Here is a 25321-nt window from a genome sequence, read left to right on the forward strand (position 1 = left end):
AAGGAAGGAAAGAAGGAAGGAAGGGAGGGAGGGAGGGAGGGAGGAAGGGAGAGGAAGGAAGTTAAGGGGGAAAGGAGAAAAGGAGAGAGGGAGAAGGGAGGGAAACAAGAGCCTTTGGCTAATGGACAAATATCCGAGGCAGAAAAGTTTTTGGAGAGAGTTGCAAGCTTAGCTGCTGAGGGGGAAGGATTACTCCTGCCTTGAAGACAGACCCTCTCCCCAGAGGGCTCCTGGCATGTAAGGTTTTCACTTTGGGATTTCGGTTGGCAGCCTCCAGTGGCAGCAGCAACAGCAAAGAACCAATCGAGGAGTCCCATCAAGCGGAGGTCAGGATTATTCCCCCGCCTGCATACAGGCTCTGAAGGCCAGGCTGATAGCCGGACCCGATGGTAAATCCTGGGGCTCATTCCTGCTCTTCTTTGGTTGTCCCATCCCTGAAAGTGCTTAAGCAGAGGTGGGATGGCTTCCTGCAGGGGATTCTTGCTCTGGGTGGAAGTTGTCCTGGGAAGGCAGTGAGGTATTTGGGAAATAACACTGGTTGCCAGATCTGCTTTCAAATTTAGCTTCAGATGTTTACAATCTGTATGACCTTGGGCAAGTCATTTAACTTACCTGGGTGTCTCTCTAGTGTCTTCCGAGACCCCTTCTGTATTGTGAACCAGTGATCCAAATCTTGAGTCCATTAGGACCTCTTTGAGGGCCACAGAGTCCTTTTGTATCCAGGACCCCTTGGAGAGTCTGATGAAGAAGAACGTTTAAATGCATAAAATAAAATAAAATAAAATAAAATAAAATAAAATAAATAAAATAAAAATAAAATAATAATAAAATATAAAATAAAATAAGGATTGCCAGGAAAGCCAGGTCCGGTGAACTAGAGTTACCAAACTATAAAACATACACCCAGCTTTCCAGACTCCAGGTTAAGAACCCCAGGCACAGCCTGTTAAAGTGGCTTTTGGAGTTCAGTGATGGAGCAAACTCCCTGTCCAAGCCATATCCCCAAACCTGGCCTCTCGCCCTCCTTGGCCCAAAGTGGATTTTTTTTAGTTGTAGGGGGCAAGTCATGGCAACCTACATACAAAATAATTAGGACCAGGCATGTTGTCTCAGCTTAAAAATCAAACACCCCCAGACAGGGAACTCAGAAGTCCTGGGTTCTAATCCCAGCTTTACCACCAGCTGTAGAACCTTGACCGAAGGTCTTCACCTGTATAATGGGTATAATATCGTTTGTCTTCTCAGTGGTAGGGGAGGGAGAGCATTTGCTTATAAGCAATCACAGCCGAGTCACTCCTAAAGACCACATGCTAATAGTCTGGATCATTCACTTTTCCATGGTCCTTTAAAGGGCTTCCCATGCCTCCTCCCGCTTGAGCCTCCCAACCAGCCTATCCAATTAGTTCTGCGGGTACTTATTATCCACATTTTGAAAGTTGGGAAGCTGGTTCAGAAGGGTTCGGTGGCACAGAATTGAGCAGAAGCTGGACGTTTTCCAATGGGGAACTTTTCTGGGTACGGATTGGCCCAGACAATGGCTGAAATCTTTCCAACTCTAAAATCTGTGAGTGATTCTGATCCCAGATCTAGAGCCATGCGGGGCCTTTGAGGCCATCCAGGCCAACCCCCTCACTTTAGAAATTAAGAAACTGAGGCATGACCCAATGGAAAGAGCCCGTCTCTGGAGTCAGAGGGTCCAGGGTCAGTCTTGGCTCATGCTCATGATTCCATTAGATGATAAACTCCCTGAGGACAAGAGCGATTTTTGTTTGATGTTTGGTGTGGGTGTCTCTGGCTCTTGGAAGAGTGCCTGGCATATAGTAGTAGCAAAGGCACTGAGCAAAGGCTTGTTGATGCTCTTTATGACTTTGGGCAAATGATTTCATCTCCCTGGACCTCCATTTCCTCATCTGTAAAATGGGGGGAGGGGGTTGAGGGAAGATTGGACCAGACAGCCTTTGAGATCTCTTCCGGCTTTAAATCTAATACAGATCTATGAGGTTAAGTGACTTAACCACAGTCATACCATATTATTAGAAGTATTAGAGGCAGAATTTGAACCCAAAGCTTCCTGACTCCAAAGCTCTATCCCTTATGCTACACTGTCTCTCAGCTACTGACTTCAGTTCCCACCGTTGACACCTCCTAGCCATACGACCCTGGAAAAGAGGGTTAGCAGAGCAGAGAGGCTGACGTTCTGGACTTACAGTCAGGAATGCCTGGCTTCAGAGGCCTCTTTTGTCATTGAATTCTGGGCGAGTCCCTTGCCCTTTCTGAACCTCAGATTCCTCATCTGCAAAATGGGGATAATCCTGTGGTAGGTGATAGCACCTGCTTCACAGAGATGCTAAGAGGCCCTTTGCAAGCCCGAATGGCCAGCTTCTCTACTTCTTGTTTTTAAACGGATACAACAAGACTTATTTTCTAATATCATTCTTATAGTTAATATGACAGTGGAGGCAGCTGGGAACCTGCAATCCTTCCCTCAGCGGCACTGGCTCCTGTTCTGGGGCCTTAAACAGCTATAGAGAATGTGGGATGTGTGAAACGGGGGTCAAGGGAGGCTCCCACGGCCTCCCCAGGTCCTTCCAAGAGATGAAGGTGGCTCTGATCCCACTCTCGGTCACTCTTACTCTGAAGGCAGAACTTGGTGACTCTGCTCCCTCCCTCCTCTAACCCCCACCATCACGAGTGGAAAGAAAACAGATTTAGGAATCATTAGCCCTTGACTTGAGTGCTGTGGGAGCTAAATGGTATGCCTGACTTGGGGTCAGGAAGATCTGAATTCAAATCTGCCGTAGAAATTCACTCTATGTGTGATCTTGGGCCAGTCACTTAGCCTGCCTCAGTTTCCCCATCTACAAAATGGGGAGAGTGATAATACTAGCGTGAGGATCAAAAGCATATATCTGCCAGCCTTGAAGTCCTATACAGAAATGTCTTTATTTACTGTTGCTGTCTCTTCCCTCCTCCCTGTCTCCTCAGTGACAGTGTGTCTAGCACTCCCAAGACTCCAGACGGTGGACATTCCTCTCAGGAAGTGAAATCAGAAACCTCGTCCAACCCCAGCTCTCCAGAAATATGCCCAAACAAAGAGAAGTAAGGGGGGAGCCCTTCTTTGGAGGAAGTGGGCAGTGGGCGGCCCCAGAGGGGAGAGCGAGCGGGGCCGGAGCCACGTGCTGGACTGGCGGAGACGCCCCTGGCACTCCGGCCACCCAGCGGCTGCAGGGGGGCTGTGTGCGTCCTGGGGGTCAGTTCCCGCTCCATCTGCCCATCTCCCCCAGGCCTTTCGTCAAGCTGAAGGAAAATGGCCGATCCAGCATCTCCCGGTCCTCATCTAGCACCAGCAGCTTCAGCAGCACCGCCGGGGAGAGCGAGGCCATGGAGGAATACGACATTGGGGTAGGCGCAGCCCCTGCCCAGAGGGAAGCCAGACCCCGACTCATGGCCAGCAGAGCCCCAGAGCTGGGACACTGCCGACTCTCCCACGTCCCTCTGACTTAGGGGCTCATATGCCAACCCATTCGATCGACACACATTTATTAAACACCGACTGTGGGTCAAGCACGGGGCTCGCTTCCAGAGGCACGGCGACAAAAGTCCCTGCCTGCAATGAGCTTATGCTCTATGTAGGGAGATGGCCCATCAGCAGGCACTTTTCTCTTAAACCCTCACTTTCCATCTTAGACTCAATCCTGTGTATTGGTTCCAAGGCAGAAGAGCAATAAGGGCTAGGCAGTGGGGGTGAAATGACTTGTCCAGGGTCATCCAGTTAGGAAGTGTCTGCGGACAGATTTGAACCATCTTAAAAATCAATAGTGTATATCGGTTCCAAGATAGAAGAGTGGTAAGGGCTAGGCATTGGAAGTGAAGTGACTTGCCCAGGGACACACAGCTAGGAAGTATCTAAGGCGAGATCTGAACCCAGGACCTCCCTTCTTCAACCCTAGCTCTCTATCCCCTGAGTTACTTAGCTGCCCTAGCAAGCATTTATTAAACACCAACTGTGTCCTGGGCATCATACTAGAAAGAATACAAAGACAAGAATGAGACATTTCCTGCCCTCAAGGAGCTTACATTTTAGGTAGAGAAATAGTTGATGGGCAAGTATTGGTTAAGCACCTACTGTGTGCTACCATGACCAAAGTTCCTGTCCACAAGGAGCTTCTATTTTCTTAAGGGGGTAGAGCATGCTCACAGATGAGTAAGCACAGGATATAGACCCAAAAAAAGCCCCGTGATGGTGCCCCAGGGCCCTGACAATGAGAAGAATCAGGAAAGATGTCTGGAAGGAGGAAGCCCTTGAGCTGCACCTTGGAGGGGGCTCAGAGGTTCTCAGAGGTGGAGCTGAGAAAGGAGAGCATTCCAGGCAAAGGAAGAAAGATGGAATTCCCTGTACAAGGAACAATCAGCAGGCTAGTTTAATTAGTGTGAAATTGGCCTGTGAAGATAGACTAGAGGGACATCTAGGTAGCACAGTGGATAGAGCACCAGGCCTGGAGTTCACACTTGACTTCAGATACTTCCTAGCTGTGTGACCCTGGGCAAGTCACTTAACCCCAGTTGCCTAGCCCTTACCACTCGTCTGCCTAAGAACCAATATCCAGCTCGATTCGAAGACAGAAGGTAAAGGTTAAAAAAACAAAACAAAACTAGCATTATATTGTGAAAGGCCCTAAATGCCAAATGGAGTAGTTTGACTTGAAGACAGTGGCGGACCCCCAAAGAACAGAGGACCAGAGGAGTAACATGGTGAGCCCTCTGCTTTCAAAGTATCACCAGCACTTGTGCAGAGGATGAATTGGGGAGGGGAGAGACTGGCTGCAGGGAGCCCAGTGAGAAGAGATGATGGAGGCAGCTGGGTGTGATGGGAAAGGAGATGGGCGTAAGAGATGCTAAGGAGGTTTAAGCCGTAAGATGTGACAATTAATCAGAAAAAGGATTAGAGGAAAGAGGAGGAAAGTAGTGCTAAGGGTCTGCTCTCCTGGGATCTGGCTCTATTTTGGTGGTGGGTTTCCAGGGAGGGGACTGGCCAGGGTAAGCTGGGAAGGCCCACCTGTACGGGAAGCTTCATCAAGCCCAAGTTGGGGAGGGATGGGAGGAGGTGGAGAGTTGCAGGGCTTGGGAGTGGAATGCAGAAAACTGCCAAGCTGCCAGGCCTCTTACCCCGTCTCCCTCCCCACCAGAGCAGCCAGCCCTCCACAGCTTCACCCTTCAAGCAGGAAGTCTTTGTCTACAGCCCGTCCCTGAACAGCGAGAGCCCCAGCCTAGTAGCAGCAGCGACCCCAGTTATCATGAGCCGGAGTCCGACAGGTCAGTAGTGTCTTGGTCAGGGGGCCTTTGGGAAGCCGGTGGAGAAAGCCATCCGCTCTTCTTCTCCAGAGGGTGCTTCAGAAGAGTGGGAAGAGAACTGAACTTGGGTTTGAGCCCCAACTGGGAGGCTGTTTGACTCTAGGCAAACCACTTGACCTCTCTGAGAGCCTGTGGCTGTGGAATGCTGCTTCCCTTGGTTCTCATTGCCATCCTGATGGGCATTCCTAGTGAATCTCTGGTGGAGAAGAAGGGACAAGGACCCCGGAGGCATAGGAAAGGCCTGGATGCCATAGCCATAAAATCTGATGGAGGAAATGGTACAGTGGGGAGGAGAGGACTTGGCTTGGCCTCCCTGAATGACTTTGGTTGAGTCGATTAAGTCCTCTGGAGCTTGGTCTCCTCCTCTGTAAAAGGAGGAGGTTGGACGGGCTACCTCTGAGGTCACTTCCAGCTCTAATTCCCCCTCAAGGAAGCATGGGGAAATCACTTTCTTCCTCTGGGTCTCAGTTTACATTTCAGTAAAATAAGGGAATTGGTCCCACGTGGTAGCAAAACCTGGAGTCCCTGATACTAGGCAGACTGAAGCTTCTGGGATCACCAGAGCTCGAGAGTCCTGAGTTCTAATAGAGCTAATGCCAATTGGGTGTCTGTGCCAAGGCTAGCCGTGGGGAGCGAGGGACCACCAGACTTCTCAAGAAAGGGCAAACCTGCCCAGATGGAGCAGGGACATGGCTTCCATGCCGATGGACAGTGGACCCAAGAGTGACCCCGGCAAGTCCAGCCTGGGCGAGACAGAAAAAACCAACCAGCCAACCACGATGGGGTTAGCCTCAGGGGCCTCTGAGATCTTTCCGTCTCTAGATCTACAGTCCAAAATATGGGCATCAATCAAGCGTTCCCCAGCCGCCTTCCTCTCTTCCCCCTCGGACCTCTTAGGCCCATCTGAGACTGCAGATGTGTGCGGAGGTGCCAGGGAGCAGCCCCGCCGCCTCCTCTGGCTCCTGCCCTTTGTGGCCGTCTGCTAAAGGGGCTGCTCAGTTAGTTGGTGGAACTGCAGGACCCAAGTGGTTGAGGGAGCCGGTCGGATCCCTGCGCCCGTCACTCATCTCCATCTTGTTTCCCTGCCACAGATGGCATCCCCAACCCCGCCTAACCTCCGGCTCCACGCCAGCATTCTATCCCAGACAGGCAGAAGACTGTCCAGAGCTCAAGGCAGCCGTTCCGCCGCTGGGGAAACAGTGCAAACAGACCGCGGTCTGACTGGCCAGGGGTTTGGGTCTTGGAAAACAGAGAGCATACCATCCATTGTTCCCGAGGCCAAGCGGCAAAAGTTTATTTAATTCACTTTAATTCAGCAAGCGTTTATGTCCCAGGCACTGAGGACACAAAGACAAAAACAGCAAACTAGGGCCCACCTGGGCCAGCTGGATAGAGAGCCAGACCTGGAGACAGGGAGTCCTGGGTTCAAATGTAGCCTTAAATACTCCCTGGGCAAGTCACTTAACCCTAACTGCCTCGCCCTTGCCCTTCTGTCTCAGAGTTATTACTAAAACCAAGAGTAAAGGGTTGAAAAAAAAAATTGGCCCTGCCCTCAAGAACTATCCATTCTAATGGGCTTCTTGTACCCTGGTTCAAGACACATGCTCCATGGCATACTTCCTCCGCAGAGTATTTCCCAGTCCCTCCTAGCAGCTTGGCAAGAGATCATAGCCATAATGCGACGATGCCGATGATCATAGAGCTGAAAGAGACCTCAGGGGCCTTCTAGGCCACCCATGGACAGGTGAATGTGAATCCTCAGGATGCGTGTCTAGCGAGAGAGCGTCCATCCTTTGTTTAAAGACCTCCAGGGAGGGGGACCCACCTCTCACAGCAAACATTCACCCAGTGTGTGCCCAGTGTGTGCCCAGGCTGGTAGTAGGCACTCCATGAAAAAGATGCCCAAAAGATACCATTTCTGCCATCTGCGAGCTCCCAGGCTAGCCAGGAAAATTTAGGGAACAGGAGGCAGTAATAGTATATGATGGGGGGAGCCGGGTGGCTCAGTGGATAGAGAATCAAGCTCAAATCTGGCCTCAGATATTTCCTAGCTGAGTGACCCTGGGCAAGTCACTTCACCCCCACTGCCTAGCCGTTACTGCTCTTCTGCCTTGGAACCAATACCCAGTATTGATTCTAAGATGGAAGATAAGGGTTGTTTGTTTGTTTGTTTCTTTAATAGTATATCATGGAGAACGAGAGGTGAGAAATATTGGATGCTTTGCACAACTGAGGAACTTTTGACCATGAGTAACCAGGAAATTTCAGGAGCCAAAGGGCCAATCAGGCCCCAAAGTGACCCGTCATTTCACTTCCAGAGTCATTCACTTTTTTTCTCCCCAAAGACTTTATTCTAATTTTTCTGGTTGCCCACAGAAACAATCTTTAACATTCGTCTTCTGACATTTTGCGATCCAGATTCTTTCCCTCCTTTCTCTCTCCCCAAGGCAGCAAGCAATATGATAGAGGTTGTACACGTGCTGTCATGCAATACATAGTTCCAAATTCGTCATGTTGGGAAAGAAGGCACACATCGCACATACAAGAAAATACCGAGCCGCTCACTTTTTCAGGTCCTGCTTGTACTCTCGGCCCAGGGAGGGCTGATGCTCCCAAGGCTGACACTTTTCTGTTCGGTATTGTACACGGCCGGTGTTTGAGAACACCTCGCTCAGGCTAGAAGTTAGCGGAGATTCAGAAGCATCCAGAGAAAGGAGGCACCTGAGGGTGCTATACTGTCTGTGACAGTCTCCGTTTCCTTCTAGACATACTTGAAGGACCAGGTCCTAAGTCTGTGGGCTGAGGACTGCTCTAGGTGGACACTTATCCTTCCCTAGCCATGGGCAAACCAGAACAAAAAGTCCTTTGACCCTCCTCCCATCACGGAAACCGAATGGATCCTGGATGGATACAGAACTTTGAACTATAGATAGAGGGAGGAAAAGGGAACATTTATGACTGCTAGGTGGATCAAAGTGCATAGAGTATAGGACCTGGGTCAGGAAGACTCATCTTCCTGAGTTCAAATCTTGTTTCAGACTTTCTGGCTGTGTGACTGTGGACAAGTCATTTAACCCTGTTCACCTCAGTTTCCTTATCTGTCAAATGAGCTGGAGAAGGAAATGGCAAAACATTCCAATATCTTTGCCAAAGAAAACCCCAAATGGGGTCACCAAGAGCCAGACATAAATGAACAGCAACATAGTACCAGCAGTGCTAAATGCTTTATTATTTTATTTCATCTTTACAACATTGCAAAGTAGAAGCTATTATTGTCCCCATTTTACAGTTGAGGAAACTGAGGCAAACAGAGATTAAGTAACTTACCCGAGGTTCCACAGCTAGTAAGTACCTGAGGTAGGATTTGAATTTAGGTCTTCCTGGCTCCATTAAATTTGATATTTTCAAATTTTTTCCATGATTCCATGATTCCTATTTTCTCCCTCCCCTCATCCCTCCCCACTCCCAGAGTTGACAAGCAATTCCACCGGGTTATACATAGATATACATCTTCCTGACTCCAAATCCAACTCCAAGCCAATGTCTAATACAGGGATGGGCAACCTTTTGAGCTCGGTGTATCAAAATTCACCAAAAAACCGAGCATAACTCGGGTGGTGTGTCACTTCGAGAAAGAAACCATGATTTCATATTTATAGTTTAAATAACAAAAATGTATCATTGTAACATATAACCGTATTTAATAAACCAAAATAGGTCAATTAATATAGGGAGAATTGTCATCTACACTTCAGCAAATGTTTCATCCTCGGCATGCGGTCCCGTACTTCTCTGTATTCACTCACACGCGTGTCATAGGTTTGCCATCACTGGCCTAATGTATCAGTTAGCTACCTGCATGCAAAAATGCAAAACAAACAAACCACATGCTCGAGGCTCCCAGAGAATATTTATGGATATCTTGTTTGGGAGACAAAAAGCACATTAAAAAAAGATGCTGGTCAGCATGAACAATATGGAAATATATTTTGAAAGCACTGGCGTAACTTCTATCAATCTATCCAAGGGTGGGAAAGAGGGAGGGAACGCATCTAATCATAAAATATCAGAAAACAATTGCCAAAAATTGTTTCTACATGGAGACAGCTAGGAGGCTCAGTGGATTGAGAGCCAGGCCTAGGGCTGGGAAGTCCTGGGTTCAAATCTGGCCTCAGAAACGTCCCTGGGCACTTAGTCACTTAATCCCCATTGCCTAGCTTTTAGCACTCTTCTGCCTTGGAACCAATACCCAATATTGATTCCAAGACAGAAGGTAAATGATTTTTTTAATTGTTTCTATGTGTCATTTTTTTAATTAAAAAATGATGGTTACAAAGCAAAAGATGCCTTCTGCACCTCTTGGAACACTAAGTCCCCTAAGAGTGTCAAGCCTCAGCTCAAGGGCTGCCTCCTACAAGAAGCCTTTCTCAATTCCCCAACTTGTTATTTATCCCACTTGTTATCCCATCACAATATTTTTTTTCATCTGTATCCTGTATTTACTCATCTCTGAGCCTCTGAACCTGGGCCTCCCCTAGTAGAGTGCACACTCCCTGAAGGCGGAAATTGTTTCACTTTTCTCTTAGGACCCCCAGAGCCTAGCACAGCAGCTGGCACTTCGTAAGTGCTTAATAAATGTTGGCCGATTGATGGATCGAAATGCCTTCCCTTCCTAATCGTTCCCTGGTTTATTTGTTTCTAGACTTGAAGAACAGGAACTCTCCGAGGTCCAACCTGAAGTTCCGCTTTGATAAGCTCAGCCACGCCAGTTCCAGCTCGGTATGGAGGGAGGCTCTGAAATGGGGGGGCCTGGGAGGAGGGAATTCAGAGGGGAGCCTGATCCATTTAAGGATTGTTCTCGATCGGGTTTGAGGGGAACCTCCTGGGTCTTTTGGACACAGAGAGCCTGAAATTCTGCCAGTCAAGGTTCATTCCTGTGGCTTTGAAGTCATCAGGAGCCCCCTCTGAGAGGGGCTATTGCTGAAACTGGCCATTGCTATATCTGCGATCAATTATCTGCCTGGGAGGCCGAGAGCATTCTGTGTGATGGGAGACAGGGAGGATTCATGTCTAGAGATGAGAGTGACATGGAAAAGAGGACGAGAACAAAGGCAAATTCTGACAGTTTTCCCCAATTTGGATATCTGTCCCCCAATCCCTGGTGGGGGCAGGAAGGTGCCACTCAGGGGTTTGGGAAACAGTGGCATCAGAGCAGGGAAGGAATGGGCTTGGAAGGCTGGGAGAAGGGAGGCCCGTACTGTCCGACTGTAGATCCTACAGCCCTTTCTACTGTGTCGAGGCCTCTTGTAAGACTTTTTCTTTTTTTTTCTTAATCCATACCTTCTTTCTTAGTATCATTTCTAATACAGAAGAGCTGTAAGGGCTAGGCAGTTAGGGTTAAGTGACTTTCCCAGGGTCACAAAACAAGGATGGGTCTGAGATCAAATTTGAACCCAGATCCTCCTGACTCCAATCCTGGCTCTCTATCCACTGAGCCATCTAGATGCCTGGACTATTTATTTGGAGAACTGAGTTCCCAGTGTGTTAGACGTTCTCATATTCAGAAATGAAACCCATCAATCCATATGTCGAATACAAGACCCTATTGCCTCAACACCTTATTATCTTCTGGAACATGGGCTCTAGCCTTTTCTGTATCATTGACTCCTTTGGCAGTCTGGTGAAGCCCATGGACATTTTTAATGCAAGACAACGTTTTTAAATGCCTAAAATAAATAGCAGAATTACTGAAGAAACCAATCGCACTGAAATAGCCATCAAAAAAAAATTTAACAGGATTCCTAGATACCAGGTTGGAAACCTAGATGTTGTCTATCCCTTTATCTGCTTTGGGCCAAACTCACTTTCACGTCCTTTGCTTTTGCTAGTTAGCACTTGTGTATCTGTCTGGGTGGTATAATGAGTAGAGAGATAGACATGGCATTTTTAAGACCTGAGTTCAAGTCCTGCCTCAAATACTTACTACTAAATTGTTTCTATATGTAATTTTTTAAGTAAAAGATTAAAATTTAAAAATGATAGTTACAAAGCAACAACTTCTCCACTTCTGCCTCTTAGAACGCTAAGTGCTGTGTGAAGCGAGGCAAGTCACTAGGTCTCTCTGTGTTTCCTCATCTGTAAAATGTAAAACCTGCCTCATAGGGTTGTGCCAGGGTGGCTAGGTGGCACAGTGAATAGAGTGCCCAAGCTGAAGTCAGGTAGACTCATCTTTGTGGATCCAAATCTGGCCTCAGACACTTAACCTTGTTTGCCTCAGTTTCCTCAACTAGGAAATGAGCTGGAGCAGGAAATGGCAAACCACTCTAGTCTTTTTACCAAGAAAAACCCAAATGAGGTCACAAAGGGACAGGTATGACTGAACAACGGTAACAACCAAAAAACCATAAGGTGGTTGTGACAACCAGAGGAGATAATATATACTCTTTGCAAACTTTAAAGTAGAGGCAGCCAGCACAGTAGCTAGAGCACTGGATCTGAAATCAGGAGGATCTGGGTTCAAATTTGACCTCAGACACTTCCTAGCTGGGTGACCCTAGGCAAGCCACTTAACCCCTATTGCCTAGCTCTTCCTGCTCTTCTGCCTTGGAACCAATACACAGTTTTGATTCTAAGACAGAAAGTAGGGGTTAAAAAACCTTAAAGTGCTAGAGAAATATTACTTGTCATTATTTCACCGGTGAAGATGCAGACCCCATTGAAAATTTGTCTTGGTGACCCCTGAAAAAGCATTTTGTATGTCTTTTTTATGCTATTCTGAGCAAGTCACTTAACTTCCCTCAGCCTCAGTTTCTTCACCTGTAAAAGGGGGGAGTTGGATTCATTGGCTCTAGATTTCTGATTCCATGCCCTGCAGGCTCCATTTACTCTTATTTAGTTGCTCAGCCCACAAAAGATTTAACTGTTTCCCTCTAAACCAGAAAGGTTTTGAGCTTCTGTCTGAGACATGAGATTGTCTGTTTCCAGCTTTGTATGATGGAGAAGAATGCGTGTGGCTGATGAGCGGAGGGTTTCCCCTTAGTGGGATTCCATTATTTTTTAATATCAATTACTCAATGCATTAGAATACCAGAAACACATTTCAAGGGCAAATGACCTTCTTGGTTATCTGTCATTTGCCTCCCTTCTCTTCTCCTTCACACAGAGAAGCATGTCAAAAGCAGGCTTCTGGGGGCAATTAGATGGCTCAATAGATTGAGTGGATTGAGAGTGAATTGAGTTCAAATCTGGCCTCAGACACGTCCTGGTTGTGTGACCCTGGACAAGTCACTTAACCCTCATTGCCTATAGCCCTTACCACTCTTCTGCCTTAGAACCAATACACAGTGTTGATTCTAAGATGGAAGATAAGGGCTTAGAAAAGAAAAAAGTAGGTCCCTAGTATCATTCCTCTCTGTCTTTGCACAATGCCTGGTACTTGGTGGGTAATAAATGCCTTCTTCTCAATGATTGACTGACCGATGATCACGTGAAGTCTTTGTTCTGATTTTATCCTGGAGCAGGGTCACTAGTGGGGAAGAGAAGTCCTTCACCTGTCCAAGGTGAGTAGAGAGTTTGTTACCCTCGGAGCCCAGCGGGACGGGTCCTTTCTTGTCTGCCCTTCGTAAGGGATATCCCCAGAGAGCCCACCCACCCGCTCAGAGCTCTGTCACCCTGGGAAATTTGAAAGCACGAAGAAATAGGCCAGGATTCAAATGCTCTCTTCTCTGAAGACTCCAAGATTGGAGCCAGGAGAGGAAAGTCGCCTGCACAAGAGGAGGGCAGTAACAGCCCGCTAGTCAGCTAGAATATGCGCCCCTTGAAGGCAGGGGTCGTTTTTACTCTCGCCTCTGTATCTTTAATAGAGATTTCATCTATGGGAAGGGAAACGGAAGGGAGCGAGCATTTATTAAGCACCTACTATGTGCCAGGCACTGTGCTAGGCAGTCTCTGCCCCCATGAGCTTAAATGGGAGTTGAGTTTCCTGGGAAGGCGAGAGGGGATGATGACTATATTTTAAAAGGCTCAACAAGCATCTTTTCTGCCCCCGCTCTGAGCCTCTGAATGGACTCCATCACTTAGCCGTATCGCTAACATCCTCCCTCTTCTGCCTTTGTCCCCCTCAGGGCAGTCCTGCCTCAGCCCAGGGAGATGGCGGCTCTTCCACCAAGACCTTGGGAACATCCGTCCACTACACTAATCCCTGAAGCTGCTCCCATGCCCAGCGTCCCCATGCCGACGACTTCAAGCGGAGGCCAGCCTTCCGCTCAGCACCCTCCAGCACCCTCCCCTTCCCCCAGTCCTTCCTGGCGGCGTGCCTGCAGGGCACACTTCCCGCCTTTCTGAGGGGGGGCTTCTTGTACCATGTAGCATACACTGGACATGCTGCGGCCCAGCCCCCTGGGGCCCATGCCCATAGGTCTCTGTCGGTCTACCTTGTGAGCTGCCTGGCCGTACCGCAGCCAGACGCCGTGTGCGCATCTGTGCGTGTCCTGCAGGTGAGCACGTTCCACAAAAGGTCTCTTTCCTCCAAGCGTCCTCCCCTCCCCGCCACCACACGTCTCTGTTCTTGCTTTTGGTCAGTCCCTCCTGTGAACGGTGGGCAGAGATCAGGCTTCGGTCCCCAGCCTGGTGAGTCCTTAATGAGCCTTCTGTCCACAGGCAGCCTTTCCTTTCCCTTCTAGACAAATCCCAGTGACAGGAAGGCCCAAGACTTCTGTGGGCAGGGCCCCGAGGCCACAGCTCTTTCAGGGAGCAGCCTCTGATGAGGGGATGAAGGATTCCACTAGATGCTCCCTTTGGGAATGGGCCTGGGGATGGAGAGAGAGAGAGAGAGAGAGAGAGAGAGAGAGAGAGAGAGAGAGAGAGAGAGAGAGAGAGAGAGAGAGAGAGAGAGAGAGAGAGACACTGAAGCTAGGGAGGCCAGAGGCAAACTTTTTGGCCTCACTGGCAAGCCCGGGAAAGGGATGCTTTGAAGCTCAGTGGCCTCTTCTGGGCTCTTGTGAGTTATATCAGTGTGTCTCAAACAAAGCTCCCTGGACATCCCCTGTGCCCAAGGAGGGCGTCTCTAGGTAGGGCATCCACTATTTTAGTGGTTGCCATTTTCATCCCAGAAACCAAGCAAAATTCCAGGACCCGTTGGCCCCTTGTTCCCCCATCCCAATAGGCTCCCCAAGCGCTCATTTGTTAGCTCAACAAGCATTTCTTAAGCATGCTGGGGAGGAAACAATGTGCTCCTTGCTCCCCTCCGCTTCTGTCACCTTCCCAGGGAAGCCTCCTGAGCATTTTGAGCAGAAAGCGGTCCCAAATGTGGATTGTTTGCATCCTTCTCTGTCCAAAGTCAGATGTCTCTGCAGCCCTACCTCTTTGCATTCGGACCACGGGTCACTTCCCATGACGGCTACCAGGGGACTCCCTTTACCCTCATCTTCCCCAGATCTGATGGCGAGTTCCTTGTCAGGGAATTAGAGGTCGAGGGCAGGAACGAGGAGGGCCTAAAGGGGATTACACAGGTAGTCCTTAGTCAGCACACTCCAAGAAGGAAGACAGAAGTGTGCCAAGGCCGTGCCGCCTGGACCAAAATGCAGGCTTCTGCTTACATTTGGAATCCACTGCTGATAGAACTTGGTATTTTCCTGCACTCGCCTCCCTTGCCCAGGCCGCAAGATTGATAGCTGGAAATCTCAAGATCAGATGTAGCTTGTGGTTCCATAGACCCAAAGCTGAAGGGAACCTTGGAGGCTGCCTAGTCTAAACCTTTCATTTTACAGATGAGGAAATTGAGGCAAAGTGGAGGCAAAGTGATTCATTCAAGGTTACAAAGGTGGCAAGATTTGAATCTGTGTCCTAACTCCAGAGCCTGACTTTCCACTATACCAAGGCCAAATAGGTGCTTTTGCCTCGTAGAGATCTGGACCAAGAGGAACAAATTGAGAAGAATGGACATGAGGCAAGCTTAAGGTTCCCCCATAAACTGAATCTCAGACTTTCCAACCTGTCAAGGGCAAAAATCCGCCCCCTGTGCCCAATTCTATAGAAAGTACCCAGGCATGCCATCAAGCTCAAGGCAGATTTTATTCCCTCGGCCTTTGCCTGGGATGCCCCCCTTTTTCTGCCCTATCCTTCCACCCCTTACCCTACTTGCTCTTTGGGGTACCATTGGATGCATCTATGAGATTTGTCTCCATGGGCTTTTGCTAACCCCATGGGTAGAAGGGCACCCACACTGGCCCCATGCCACAACAGGTCATTTGCCCTTGTTTAGTCTCTATAGTCCCAGGAATCCCACCTGCTTCATAAAGGGGGTTCCCCCTCTGATCACACTCAGTCCATCCTCTCAATCAGAAAATGGAAGCAATTTGGATCTTGAGATTTGAAACAGAAGTTTGGCTTAGCCCCAGGCAGGCCCTTTGACTCTTGTCCCCCAGTACCACCCCGCACAGCCTTGGTGCAGAGGGAGGCTGAATTTGTTGTTCCATTTCAAATCTGAGATACGTTAACACCTTTGAAGAAGGGCAGCATCATTACTTTCAAGGATGCCCACTGATTCCAAGTCGGGGCCAAAATGAGTATTACCTGTGGCTTTCCAATGAGTCTACGGCGGGCGCCACAATTCAAACCAGGCTCTCTAACACTTGAATGGGGGCAGAGAGACTCCTAGAGCTGGGAGTCTGGGGCTCCATCTCTCACTAGGAGAAGCCTCATTCAAACAGCTTCGATGAATAGATCCACTCCAAAAGATTCACACGCAGCCTCTATCCAGGCCTACGTTCCTCCTCTACGTCGGGGTACCCAGCTTTCCTTTTTCCTGAGCAACAGTATAATTCCCTGCTGATTTTGCTAGATTAGTAAAGCATTTAGAAGCAAGGAGCCCATTGATTAGGAATCTATAATAATCCAATAGTAGGCTGGGATCCTTTTATACTTTGTTAGAATGTGAGGACCAGGAGGGAGCTTCCAAGTTACCTCCTGAAAGCCCTTCTTTTTTACAGACGAGGAAACGGAAGGGCTTTGCTCAAGACCATTTGAGCAATTTGCAGAAGTCATTTGCTCAGTCACTTTAGTGCTAGCAGGGCTGGGGCTGTGATCTGGCACCCCAACCCCACCCCCCACCCAGCCACGTCTTCTTTCTCAAGCTGCCCATCTGAAATTGCCCTTTACACACTACCTATAAAGAGAGGAGTTTGTTTAAATAAATTATTAGTCGAGATAAGATTGCTCTTATAAAGAACTTCTCTCCAAGGTTGGCCTACTTGGGTGCTCTTAAAAATGTCTTTGGCAGCACCCATTTGTACATAAACGGTGTGATTATTACATGTGATTCTTCTATTTTCCTTAAAGCAGGTCAGGTAGGACTTGGCCACACTTTTCGTTGTGTCTGTATGTCCTTGAAAGTCATAAGCAATGATTAGTTACAAAATATTCTGTACTTCTTTTTCACTTGTCATTAATTCAGCTTGAACCCTCTTCCCCCAGTCCGGTCCCCATCTCCTATCTAGGTTAGACAAATAAGGCAGTTTCTTGACTGGAGCTTGGAAGCAGCAGTGCCTTTAATCATGGTTTGAGGGGCAGCTAGGTAGCGCAATGAATAGAATGCCAGGAGGTCCTGGGTTCAAATTTGGCTTTGGACACTTCCTAGCTGTGTGACCCTGGGCAAGTCACTTAACCCCCATTGCCTAGCCCTTGCTGCTCTTCTATCTTAGAATTGATACTAAGACAGAAGGTAAGGGGTTTTTTTTAAATCATGGTTTGGGGTGATTGTGTTTTTAGGTTGTAATATGTCTCCCCAACTGTGGAACATCAGGATCCACCTCTCATGATCCCCTGGCTGGCTCTAACCTGCTCACCCCACCTCCTGGCAGGCAGTTGCAGTTGTCCATCCTCTCTGCTGTTCCCAAGAGAAGGAAGTTGGCGGGAGTAGAAGAGCAGCCTTGGATTCCCATTTCCTTATATGTTGACATGAGTAGCTTCTGAAATGACCCCTCCCTTTGGGTCTGGCGCTGAGCCCCAACATCCTGTAAATACTTTCCCAGTTAGTTTAAAAAGTGAATCCTATCAGTCCATCTGTGTCCCTCGTGCCCAGGGGAAGAAAGAAAACAAGGCTAGGAATGAGGTTCTTTCTGGTGCCTCTGGAGTTCAAATGTGTTTACAGAGCCACAATCCAAACTTTGCTTTGAAACCACCTAAAAGATGAGGTGGTGCAGAATCTCCCACTAATGAAGGCCTTGCCAGGGCCAGCGTGCCAAGGCCAGCGTGCCAGGGGCCACTGAGAGCTTCTCTTCCAGTTGCTCTTTAGCATTGTCAAACGCTTCTCTCCTGTTGGCCTCCAGAGCGGCTTGTTGACATCAAATGTGACTTAGAATTAGAGTAACCTGCTGATTGTCTCTGCTCAGCTTCATTCATGCGGTACTCGTTAGGGATCGAAGAGGTCTGCCTTTGCATTATCCGTGCAGAAAACGTGTGCCCGGCAGACTTCGAGCCAGTAGTGGGAGATCATGAAACAGAACATCTAGCTGAGGAAAGACAGTGTTTTTAGGCATGTTGGTGGCACCTGATGGCTTACAGATGATGCTCCTCAGTAGCGGCACCCTGATTCTTCGCTGCTCATTAAGGCAGCCCCAAGAGGACCTTTCCTCTAAACATTAGGTCAGCTAGAGATACTGGGAGTGCTTGCAGAGTAAGAAGGAGAGCTTCCTCAGTAGTAGCCAGATTTGTCACTAACTTGGGCAGGCTTCCAAATCCCAGACAGTAGAGGCTATTAGAACTGGTAGAAGCTTTGACGACCATCTCATTCAACTCCTTCATCTTACAAAAAGGGTAAACTGAGGCCCATACATGTGAATTGATTTGCCCAGGGTCACATTACCATTGAGCTGGGCCTAGACACCAGTTCTTAGCCCCCTGGCATGTGCTCTGCTCTTTCCACAATACTCAGCTCACCACCACCCCCATCCCATCCCCACCCAATTAGTCTGATGAATAATATGAACCGAAGCCCTTGGATCCTGCCCAAGTGACTACGTTCGGCTCTCAAGGTTGGTGCCTGAATCAAGGATGTGGAAGACTGGCTTTCCTAGGTGGTGTGAGCCTTGGCCTCAGATATGTATAGAGTTAAGTGTTTAAGCAGTGTTGAATTGAATGGGATGGAACTGAAAGAAAGAGAATTTATTGGATTTCTCTAGCAAAGATTCCCAAGACTTTGAGCCCATCCAGAAAATGAAAACAAGAGTGGTTTTAGTCACTGAGGCCTCCAGTAGCTCGCCACCCCTCAGTCATAAGAGCTGGGTCTGTGACCCTGGGCAAGTCACTTGACCCCCATTGCCCACCCTTACCACTCTTCCACCTATGAGCCAATACACAGAAGTTAAGGGTTTAAAAAAAAGAAAGAAAGAAACCTAGTAGGGGGCAGCTAGGTAGCTCAGTGGATTGAGAGTCAGGCCTAGAGACGGGAGATCCTAGGTTCAAATCAGGCCTCCAACACTTCCCAGCTGTGTGACCCTGGGCAAGTCACTTGACCCCCATTGCCCACCCTTACCAATCTTCTACCTATGAGCCAATGCACAGAAGTTAAGGGTTTAAAAAAAAAAGAGCTGGCTCTGGGGTCAAACATAAAGTATAATTTAAACACAGCCCAATTCCCTCTTAGCAAACAGCAAAGAAGCAGCCTTTGAAGGTGACTCTTCTATCCCATGCTAGCTTACCCATCCCTCCCCTCTAATGAGCAGAACAGGAGGCTTAGATTTTATGATGGACCAAGCAAGGATCATTGCACTCCCATCAGTTGATTTCGAATATGCTGCAGAGACAATGCCAAAGTAAACATCTGTTTAATCCATTCCTACATCCATAAGGGGCAGGGCAGGGACAGCCAGGCTTGGAGACAGGAGGTCCTGGGTTCAAATCTGGCCTCAGATACTTCCTAGCTGTGTGACCCTGGGCAAGTCAATTAATCCCAGTTGCCTTGCCATTACTGTTCTTCTGCCTTGGAATCCAAACTTAGTATCAATTCTAAGACAGAAAGTAAGGGTTTGTAAAAAATAAAAAATTAAGCCTGGAGAATGATGGAATTGTTTGGGGCACAGGAGGGCAAGGGGAAATCTGAATAGCAAAGTTCACAGAAGTAGCCTTTCAAAGATGTTGACCAAAGGAATGGCCACCCTCCGGTTGCCCGGGGTGGTGGTGAGTTAGTACTTGCCAAGGGCAGGGATTCCCAGGAATTTCTCTGAAGTAAGGAAAGTTTTTAAAATGTCTGTGAAGAAGTAAGACTGGGCACTCAGGGCCAATTCTGGGCGAATTTTGTTTGGCCAAGCTTTAGTTCATTCTTTCCTCCCCCAAATCCTGAGGATGGTGAACCATGCTGGTGAGACTAGTCTTAGAAACTTACGTGTATGTCACTGGTATGCCCATTCACTTGGGTGGAGAGATGGGCCAGGCTACCCAAGTGAGAGCCAACGACATAGCAGACAAGGACAAAGGGCCACGAGTGACAAGATGGCCCTAGAAGAAGGGTATTTGGCTTCCTGCTTTGTATCTACCCTGGATAGCTCCAGTGGGATGGTGGTGAGCTGGAGAGAAAATGAATTCTCATCCATCCCTTTCTTTTGTGATGTCCCACTTTCTTGGACTTTGTTTTCTGCTTGGATGAAGAAGTCTGTCCTTTTCCATCCCTCTCGCTGATCTCCTAGCATGGTTGAAGACCCTCCTTTTTCTTTTTCATGAATGTAGTTGTGTGCCGCCCCCTTGAGTGCAGCAGCAATGTTTGCCTGTGAAGAGTTCCTAAGTGTGATGAAATCTCAGAGCCTAGCTCCCCTCTGCCAGTGCTGGTGATTATTCATGTTTCTTTCTTCCTTTTTAGAATGGAGAGGTGCTTTGTAGAGTCTGATTGCCTATGCCCTGTAAATAGTGTACATTTAATTTATTGCTACGGTAACACGGTGTATTGGTTAATGTATAAAACAAAATTCTAAAAGGTTCACAAATGTATATTTTGTTGCTTAAATGTGTCTTTGCAGAAATTCACAATAAATAACATATTTTGTGTCCATCCGTGTATGAGATTCTCTGGGTGGGACCATAGTCCGGGATCGCCTAACCCATCTAGTCTGGAATTCTCTCTCTCCTCTTCCATTTCTTCTTTCTTCTTTCTTCTTCCTCTTCTTCTTCTCCTTCTTCTCCTTCTCCTTCTCCTTCTCCTTCTCCTTCTCCTTCTCCTTCTCCTTCTCCTTCTCCCTCCTTCTCCTTCTCCCTCCTTCTCCTCCTTCTTCTTCTTCCTTCTTCCTTCTTCCTTCTTCTTCTATCCTTACTTCTATCCTATACGAGGTAGAAAAGCACAAAGGGCTAGGCAGTTGGGGTTAAGTGACTTGCCCAGGATCACACAACTAAGAAATGTCTGAGGTCAGAATAGAACCAAGGACCTTTGGTGTCCAGGCCCTGCTTTCTACCACGAGTCACTTCACTGCCCTTTCCCCCATTTCTTTGAGAATTCAAGAGTCTCACCACACAACAGGCAGCCCTCCTGATTGAAATTCACCCCTTTTGCATTCTTTTTCAAGCCACATTTCCTCAGCTCTGCTCTGGGACTTAGATCCAAGATACCCTCAGATGCTGGCTGGCTGGTACTCTGTATCAGTGCTAAACAATCAGCAAAAATCTTGTTCCAAAAAAAAAAAAAAAAAAATCTTGTTCCAGGACGCAGTTACACTTTCAGTGTATATAATAATAATAGTAATAATGTCTCCCCAATAGAACAGAAACTCCTCAAGAGCAGTAACTGTTTCATTTTTTTAATCCTTACCTTCAATCTTAGAACAATGTTGGTTCCAAGGCAGAAGAGTGGTAAGGGCTAGGTAATGGAGGTTAAGTGACTTGCCCAAGATCACACAGCTAGGAAGTGTCTCAGGTCAAATTTGAACTCAGGACCTCCTGTCTATAGGCTTGGCTCTCAATCTACTGAATCACTTACTGCCCCTAAACTGTTTCATTTTTGTCTTTGTCTCCCTCCCCTCCCCATCACCTAGCATGGTGCTTAACATATACTAAATACTTGAGAAATACTTTTTGGCTAATAATTATAACAACAACAATAATAATAGCTAACACTTCTTAGTAGGTGCCAGGCACTGGGCTAGTCATTTTACAATTATCATCTCATTTGAGCCTCTAAAGAACCCTGGGAAATAGGTGGAATTATTTTACACATGGGGAAATAGGCAAATAAAAGTTAAATGACTTGTCCAGGGTCATACAACATATAGAGTAAAACAGCCAAAAATCAGATTTGAACTCAAGTCATCATGACTGAAGGCTCTGTGTTCTTTCTACAATGCCGGGTGAGAAGAGGATGAAGTATTATCATTTCCATGGTCCCACTAACTACTGTCCCCAAAGATACTTTATGGACTATGCTCTCATATCCCAATACTTTTACAAAGTTATAAAAAGCAGTCATTTTATCCAGCTGTGCACTGACCCCCCAACAACATTAACTATAATAGAATAAGAACAGGATAGTGACTTGTCCCAAGCCTGTTTCTATCTGAACTCCATCAAAATATCCATGATCTCATTTGAACCTCCTGACAGCCCTATAAGGGAGAGATTAATTAAAGACATGATACCCATTTTACAGATTACCCATTTTAAGGGTAAAAGGGCATGCCACCAAGTCCAACCTCTTCACTTTATATCTGAGGAAACTGAGGCTCAGAGATTTATCATTTATAGAATCACAAGTCTATAGCTGGAAGGGTTCAACCCCTCTTTTTACCGAAAAGGAAACTAAGGAAGCATGACTCACCCAAGGTCACACAGGGAGCAAATGGGAAAGGTGGCGTTTGAACCTGGTCCTATGAATCCAAGTTCAGTACTCATTCCACTAGATATGAAGTCTTCCTATGGCACAGTATTGTGGACTAAGCCTAAATCTGGCATTAATCCAGCTAGCACAGGGGCCACTAGGTGGCATCATAGTTCACAGAGAACTGGGCCTGGAGTCAGGAAGACTTGAGTTCAAATGTGGCCTCAGACACTTAGGGTGACCCTGGGAATGTCCCTTAACCCTGTCTGCCTCAGTTTCCTTCTCTGTAAAGTGAGCTAGAGAAGGAAATGGCAAAGCACTTCAGTATCTTTGCCAAGAAAACTCCAAATGGGGTCCTGAAGGAAAATGCCTGAACAACGACCAGATGGGGTAACTACAAGAGGCACCCATGAACCACACAATGCAATTAGAACTACTTTAATCATTGAAGATTAAAAGCTTGTAGGGCCAGGATATAAAAGGATATAGAATATAGCTTCACTTCCTCAGTCTCTGAATCAGGAACTGAAGAAAGGGTGGGACCTGCAGGCAGCTGAAGCTTAGAACCACTTTGGCTCAAGCTAATTACTCTAAGATCTAGCCTCCAGGCAGGGCTGAACCCAGGGCTGAGCAGGGCTGGGAAGGCCTGTGGCTGATCCCCTTCCTCCTGCACAAGTTCCCCTCCACCTGATCTCCACCACTGTCCTCTAGTCAGCTTCTCTAAATAAATGTTAGGTGCCTGGAACTGGGCCCAACCCAAGACTCAGAGCCTCACCAGACTAGAGAATTAGAAAATCAGACCCTTAGAAGACACCCCCAGGGGCAGCTGGGTAGCTCAGTGGATTGAGCGTCAGGCCTAGAGACGGGAGGTCCTAGGTTCAAATCTAGCCTCAGACACTTCCCAGCTGGGTGACCCTGGGCAAGTCACTTGACCCCCATTGCCCACCCTTACCACTCTTCCACCTAGGAGCCAATACACAGAAGTTAAGGGTTTAAAAAAAAAAGAAGACACCCCCAAGTCCTTGTCATCTCTCTATCAGGTAAAGAAATTTGTAATATCTTTGGGCCTCAGTTTCCCTATCTGTAAAATAAGAGGATTAGACTTGATGACCCAGAAGGTCCCTTCCTTCTCTAGACCCCCCAACTCTTAGTTTAAAAAAAGTTAAGCACTATACGGTTATTGGCCACTAGGGGGGGACCATAGAACTGAGTGCTGGTTCTAGGTTAGGAAAACCTGAGTTCTAATCCTCAGCCACTAACTGGTTGACCAGATAGCCTCTGTTGGCCTCAGTTTCCTCATCTGTAAAATGAGGATCATAATAGCACCTCCCTCCCAGAGTTGTCAGGATCAAATGATATAATCTCTTTGTAAAGTGTTCTGAGTATTATTCAAATATGCTCATTGGTGACGATCCCATGATTTAATTCAGCCCACACAGGAATTCCCTCCACAATGTTACCCATAAGTAATCATTCCAGTTTTCCCCTCCCTGTGACCTGGCTTCAGTTGGGGCTACGCTAAGGCGCATGGAACCAGGACCACTAAAGATGCCTGGAGGTCAGTCTACCTAATAATAATGATGACAAAAGCCATCATAATAGTGGGGCATTTCACTGGACAGTGTCCTGCCTGGAGTCAGGAAGACCTGAGTTCAAATCTAGCCTCAGTTACTTCCTAGCTGTGTGACCTTGGGCAAGCCACTTTACCTTGCCTGCCTCTGTTTCCTCATCTATAAAATGAGCTGGAGAACAAAATGGCAAACCACTCCAGTATCTTTGCCAAGAAAACTCAAATGGGAGGCAGCGAGGTGGCTCAGTGGATTGAGAGCCAGGCCTAGAGACAAGTGGTCCAACGTTCAAATCTGGCCTCAGACACCTGTGTGACCCTGGACAAGTCACCTAACTCCCATTGCCCAGCCCTTCCCATTCTTCTGCCTTGGAACCAATATACAATACTGATTCTAAGACAGAAGGTAAAAGTTTAAAAGAAAAAAAAGAAAAAGAAAAAGAAAAACCCAAATGGGGTCATGAAGAGTCAGACATGGTTGAACACCAAATAACAATAGCATTTATCTAGCACCTTAACATCTGCAAAGATCTTTACAAATATTATCTCATTTGACCCTTACAACTACCCTAGGAGGCAGATTCAATTATTATCCCCATTTTACAGATGAGGAAACTGAGGAATTTACCCAGAGTTACTGAGATGCGAACTCCAATCCCAGCACTTTATCCATTCCCAGAGTCCTAGACTGCCAAGGAAAGCCCTCTGAGTTCAAATCCTGCCTCAGACACATATAAGTTGTACATCGATTCTCCATGAAGTCCTTCCACTAACCAAGAGTCGTATCTCCCTGCGGCTGCGTGAGGCTGTGATGTCAATTCAGGAGGACAGTCCGAGCCCATTTGAGCAGGGGTGCACCAGACTCCTTCCTAAATGCTTTCAAATGTAGCAGCTGAAGGAAGGGAAAAGCAGCCTCCCGCAGGGGCCACCCCTGGAATAATGAAGGAAGAGAACCTGATTCAAAATTATTTCCAGCTTCAATCTACCCCCCTGAGTCATCCCCTTCATCTCTTTTCTCTGGGACAGGGAGAGGCTGGTCCACTTCCTCCCTGGATGCTACGCTCCAGGCCCTAGAGGGGGAGAAAGGAGCAGGCGTGTATCAGGCACCGTGCGAAGCATTTGACAAATATTATCTCATTTCATCCTCACAATGACCCTGGGAAACAGGAACTATTATGATGCCCATTTTACAATTATAGACACTAGAAGCAGGCAGAGGTGAAATGACTTACCCAGAGTCACGGCTAATAAGAGTCTATGTTCCTTATTAACTCTTCCTAACTCCAGGCCACTAGGGACCCCGGAACCTAGAACCGATCTACCAGGCTTCACCCCATCCTAATCAGCTCTCATTTTCCTGTCCTTTTCTCTGAATCTCCGCCTTCCTTCCTATCTCACTCTGTGCTTTGCTCCCCTTGGTTTCCCCCCAGGTCCTCTCTTTCATTCCTCTCCCAGCCCCAGGTCCCAGGGTCTTTGCTACTATAAGGGTGAGCCAGAGCAAACCTTTCAGGTTCTGCAGCCTCTTGTTCTTGTAGAAGACCAGGAATGCACCTAGCTAAGTATGAAGGATAAAGTCCTTGCCCCCCCCATCCCCCCGGACCCCCCACCCC

At 47.5% G+C, this 25321-nt stretch overlaps 1 protein-coding gene across 1 annotated transcript in view; it reads left to right on the forward strand.

The window, feature by feature from the left end:
• RAP1GAP2 (RAP1 GTPase activating protein 2) overlaps nucleotides 1-14114 on the forward strand; it is a 186746-nt gene extending 172632 nt beyond the window's left edge. The window contains 7 exon segments of the mRNA XM_044675606.1: nucleotides 271-389; nucleotides 2986-3099; nucleotides 3285-3402; nucleotides 5187-5313; nucleotides 10055-10131; nucleotides 13575-13847; nucleotides 14034-14114. Of these exon segments, the coding sequence (XP_044531541.1) occupies nucleotides 271-389; nucleotides 2986-3099; nucleotides 3285-3402; nucleotides 5187-5313; nucleotides 10055-10131; nucleotides 13575-13847; nucleotides 14034-14114 (909 nt within the window).
• Nucleotides 14115-25321: the final 11207 nt, after the last annotated feature.

Source organism: Gracilinanus agilis, chromosome 4 (genome assembly GCF_016433145.1).
Source record: "Gracilinanus agilis isolate LMUSP501 chromosome 4, AgileGrace, whole genome shotgun sequence".
Classification (NCBI taxonomy): Eukaryota; Metazoa; Chordata; class Mammalia; order Didelphimorphia; family Didelphidae; genus Gracilinanus; species Gracilinanus agilis.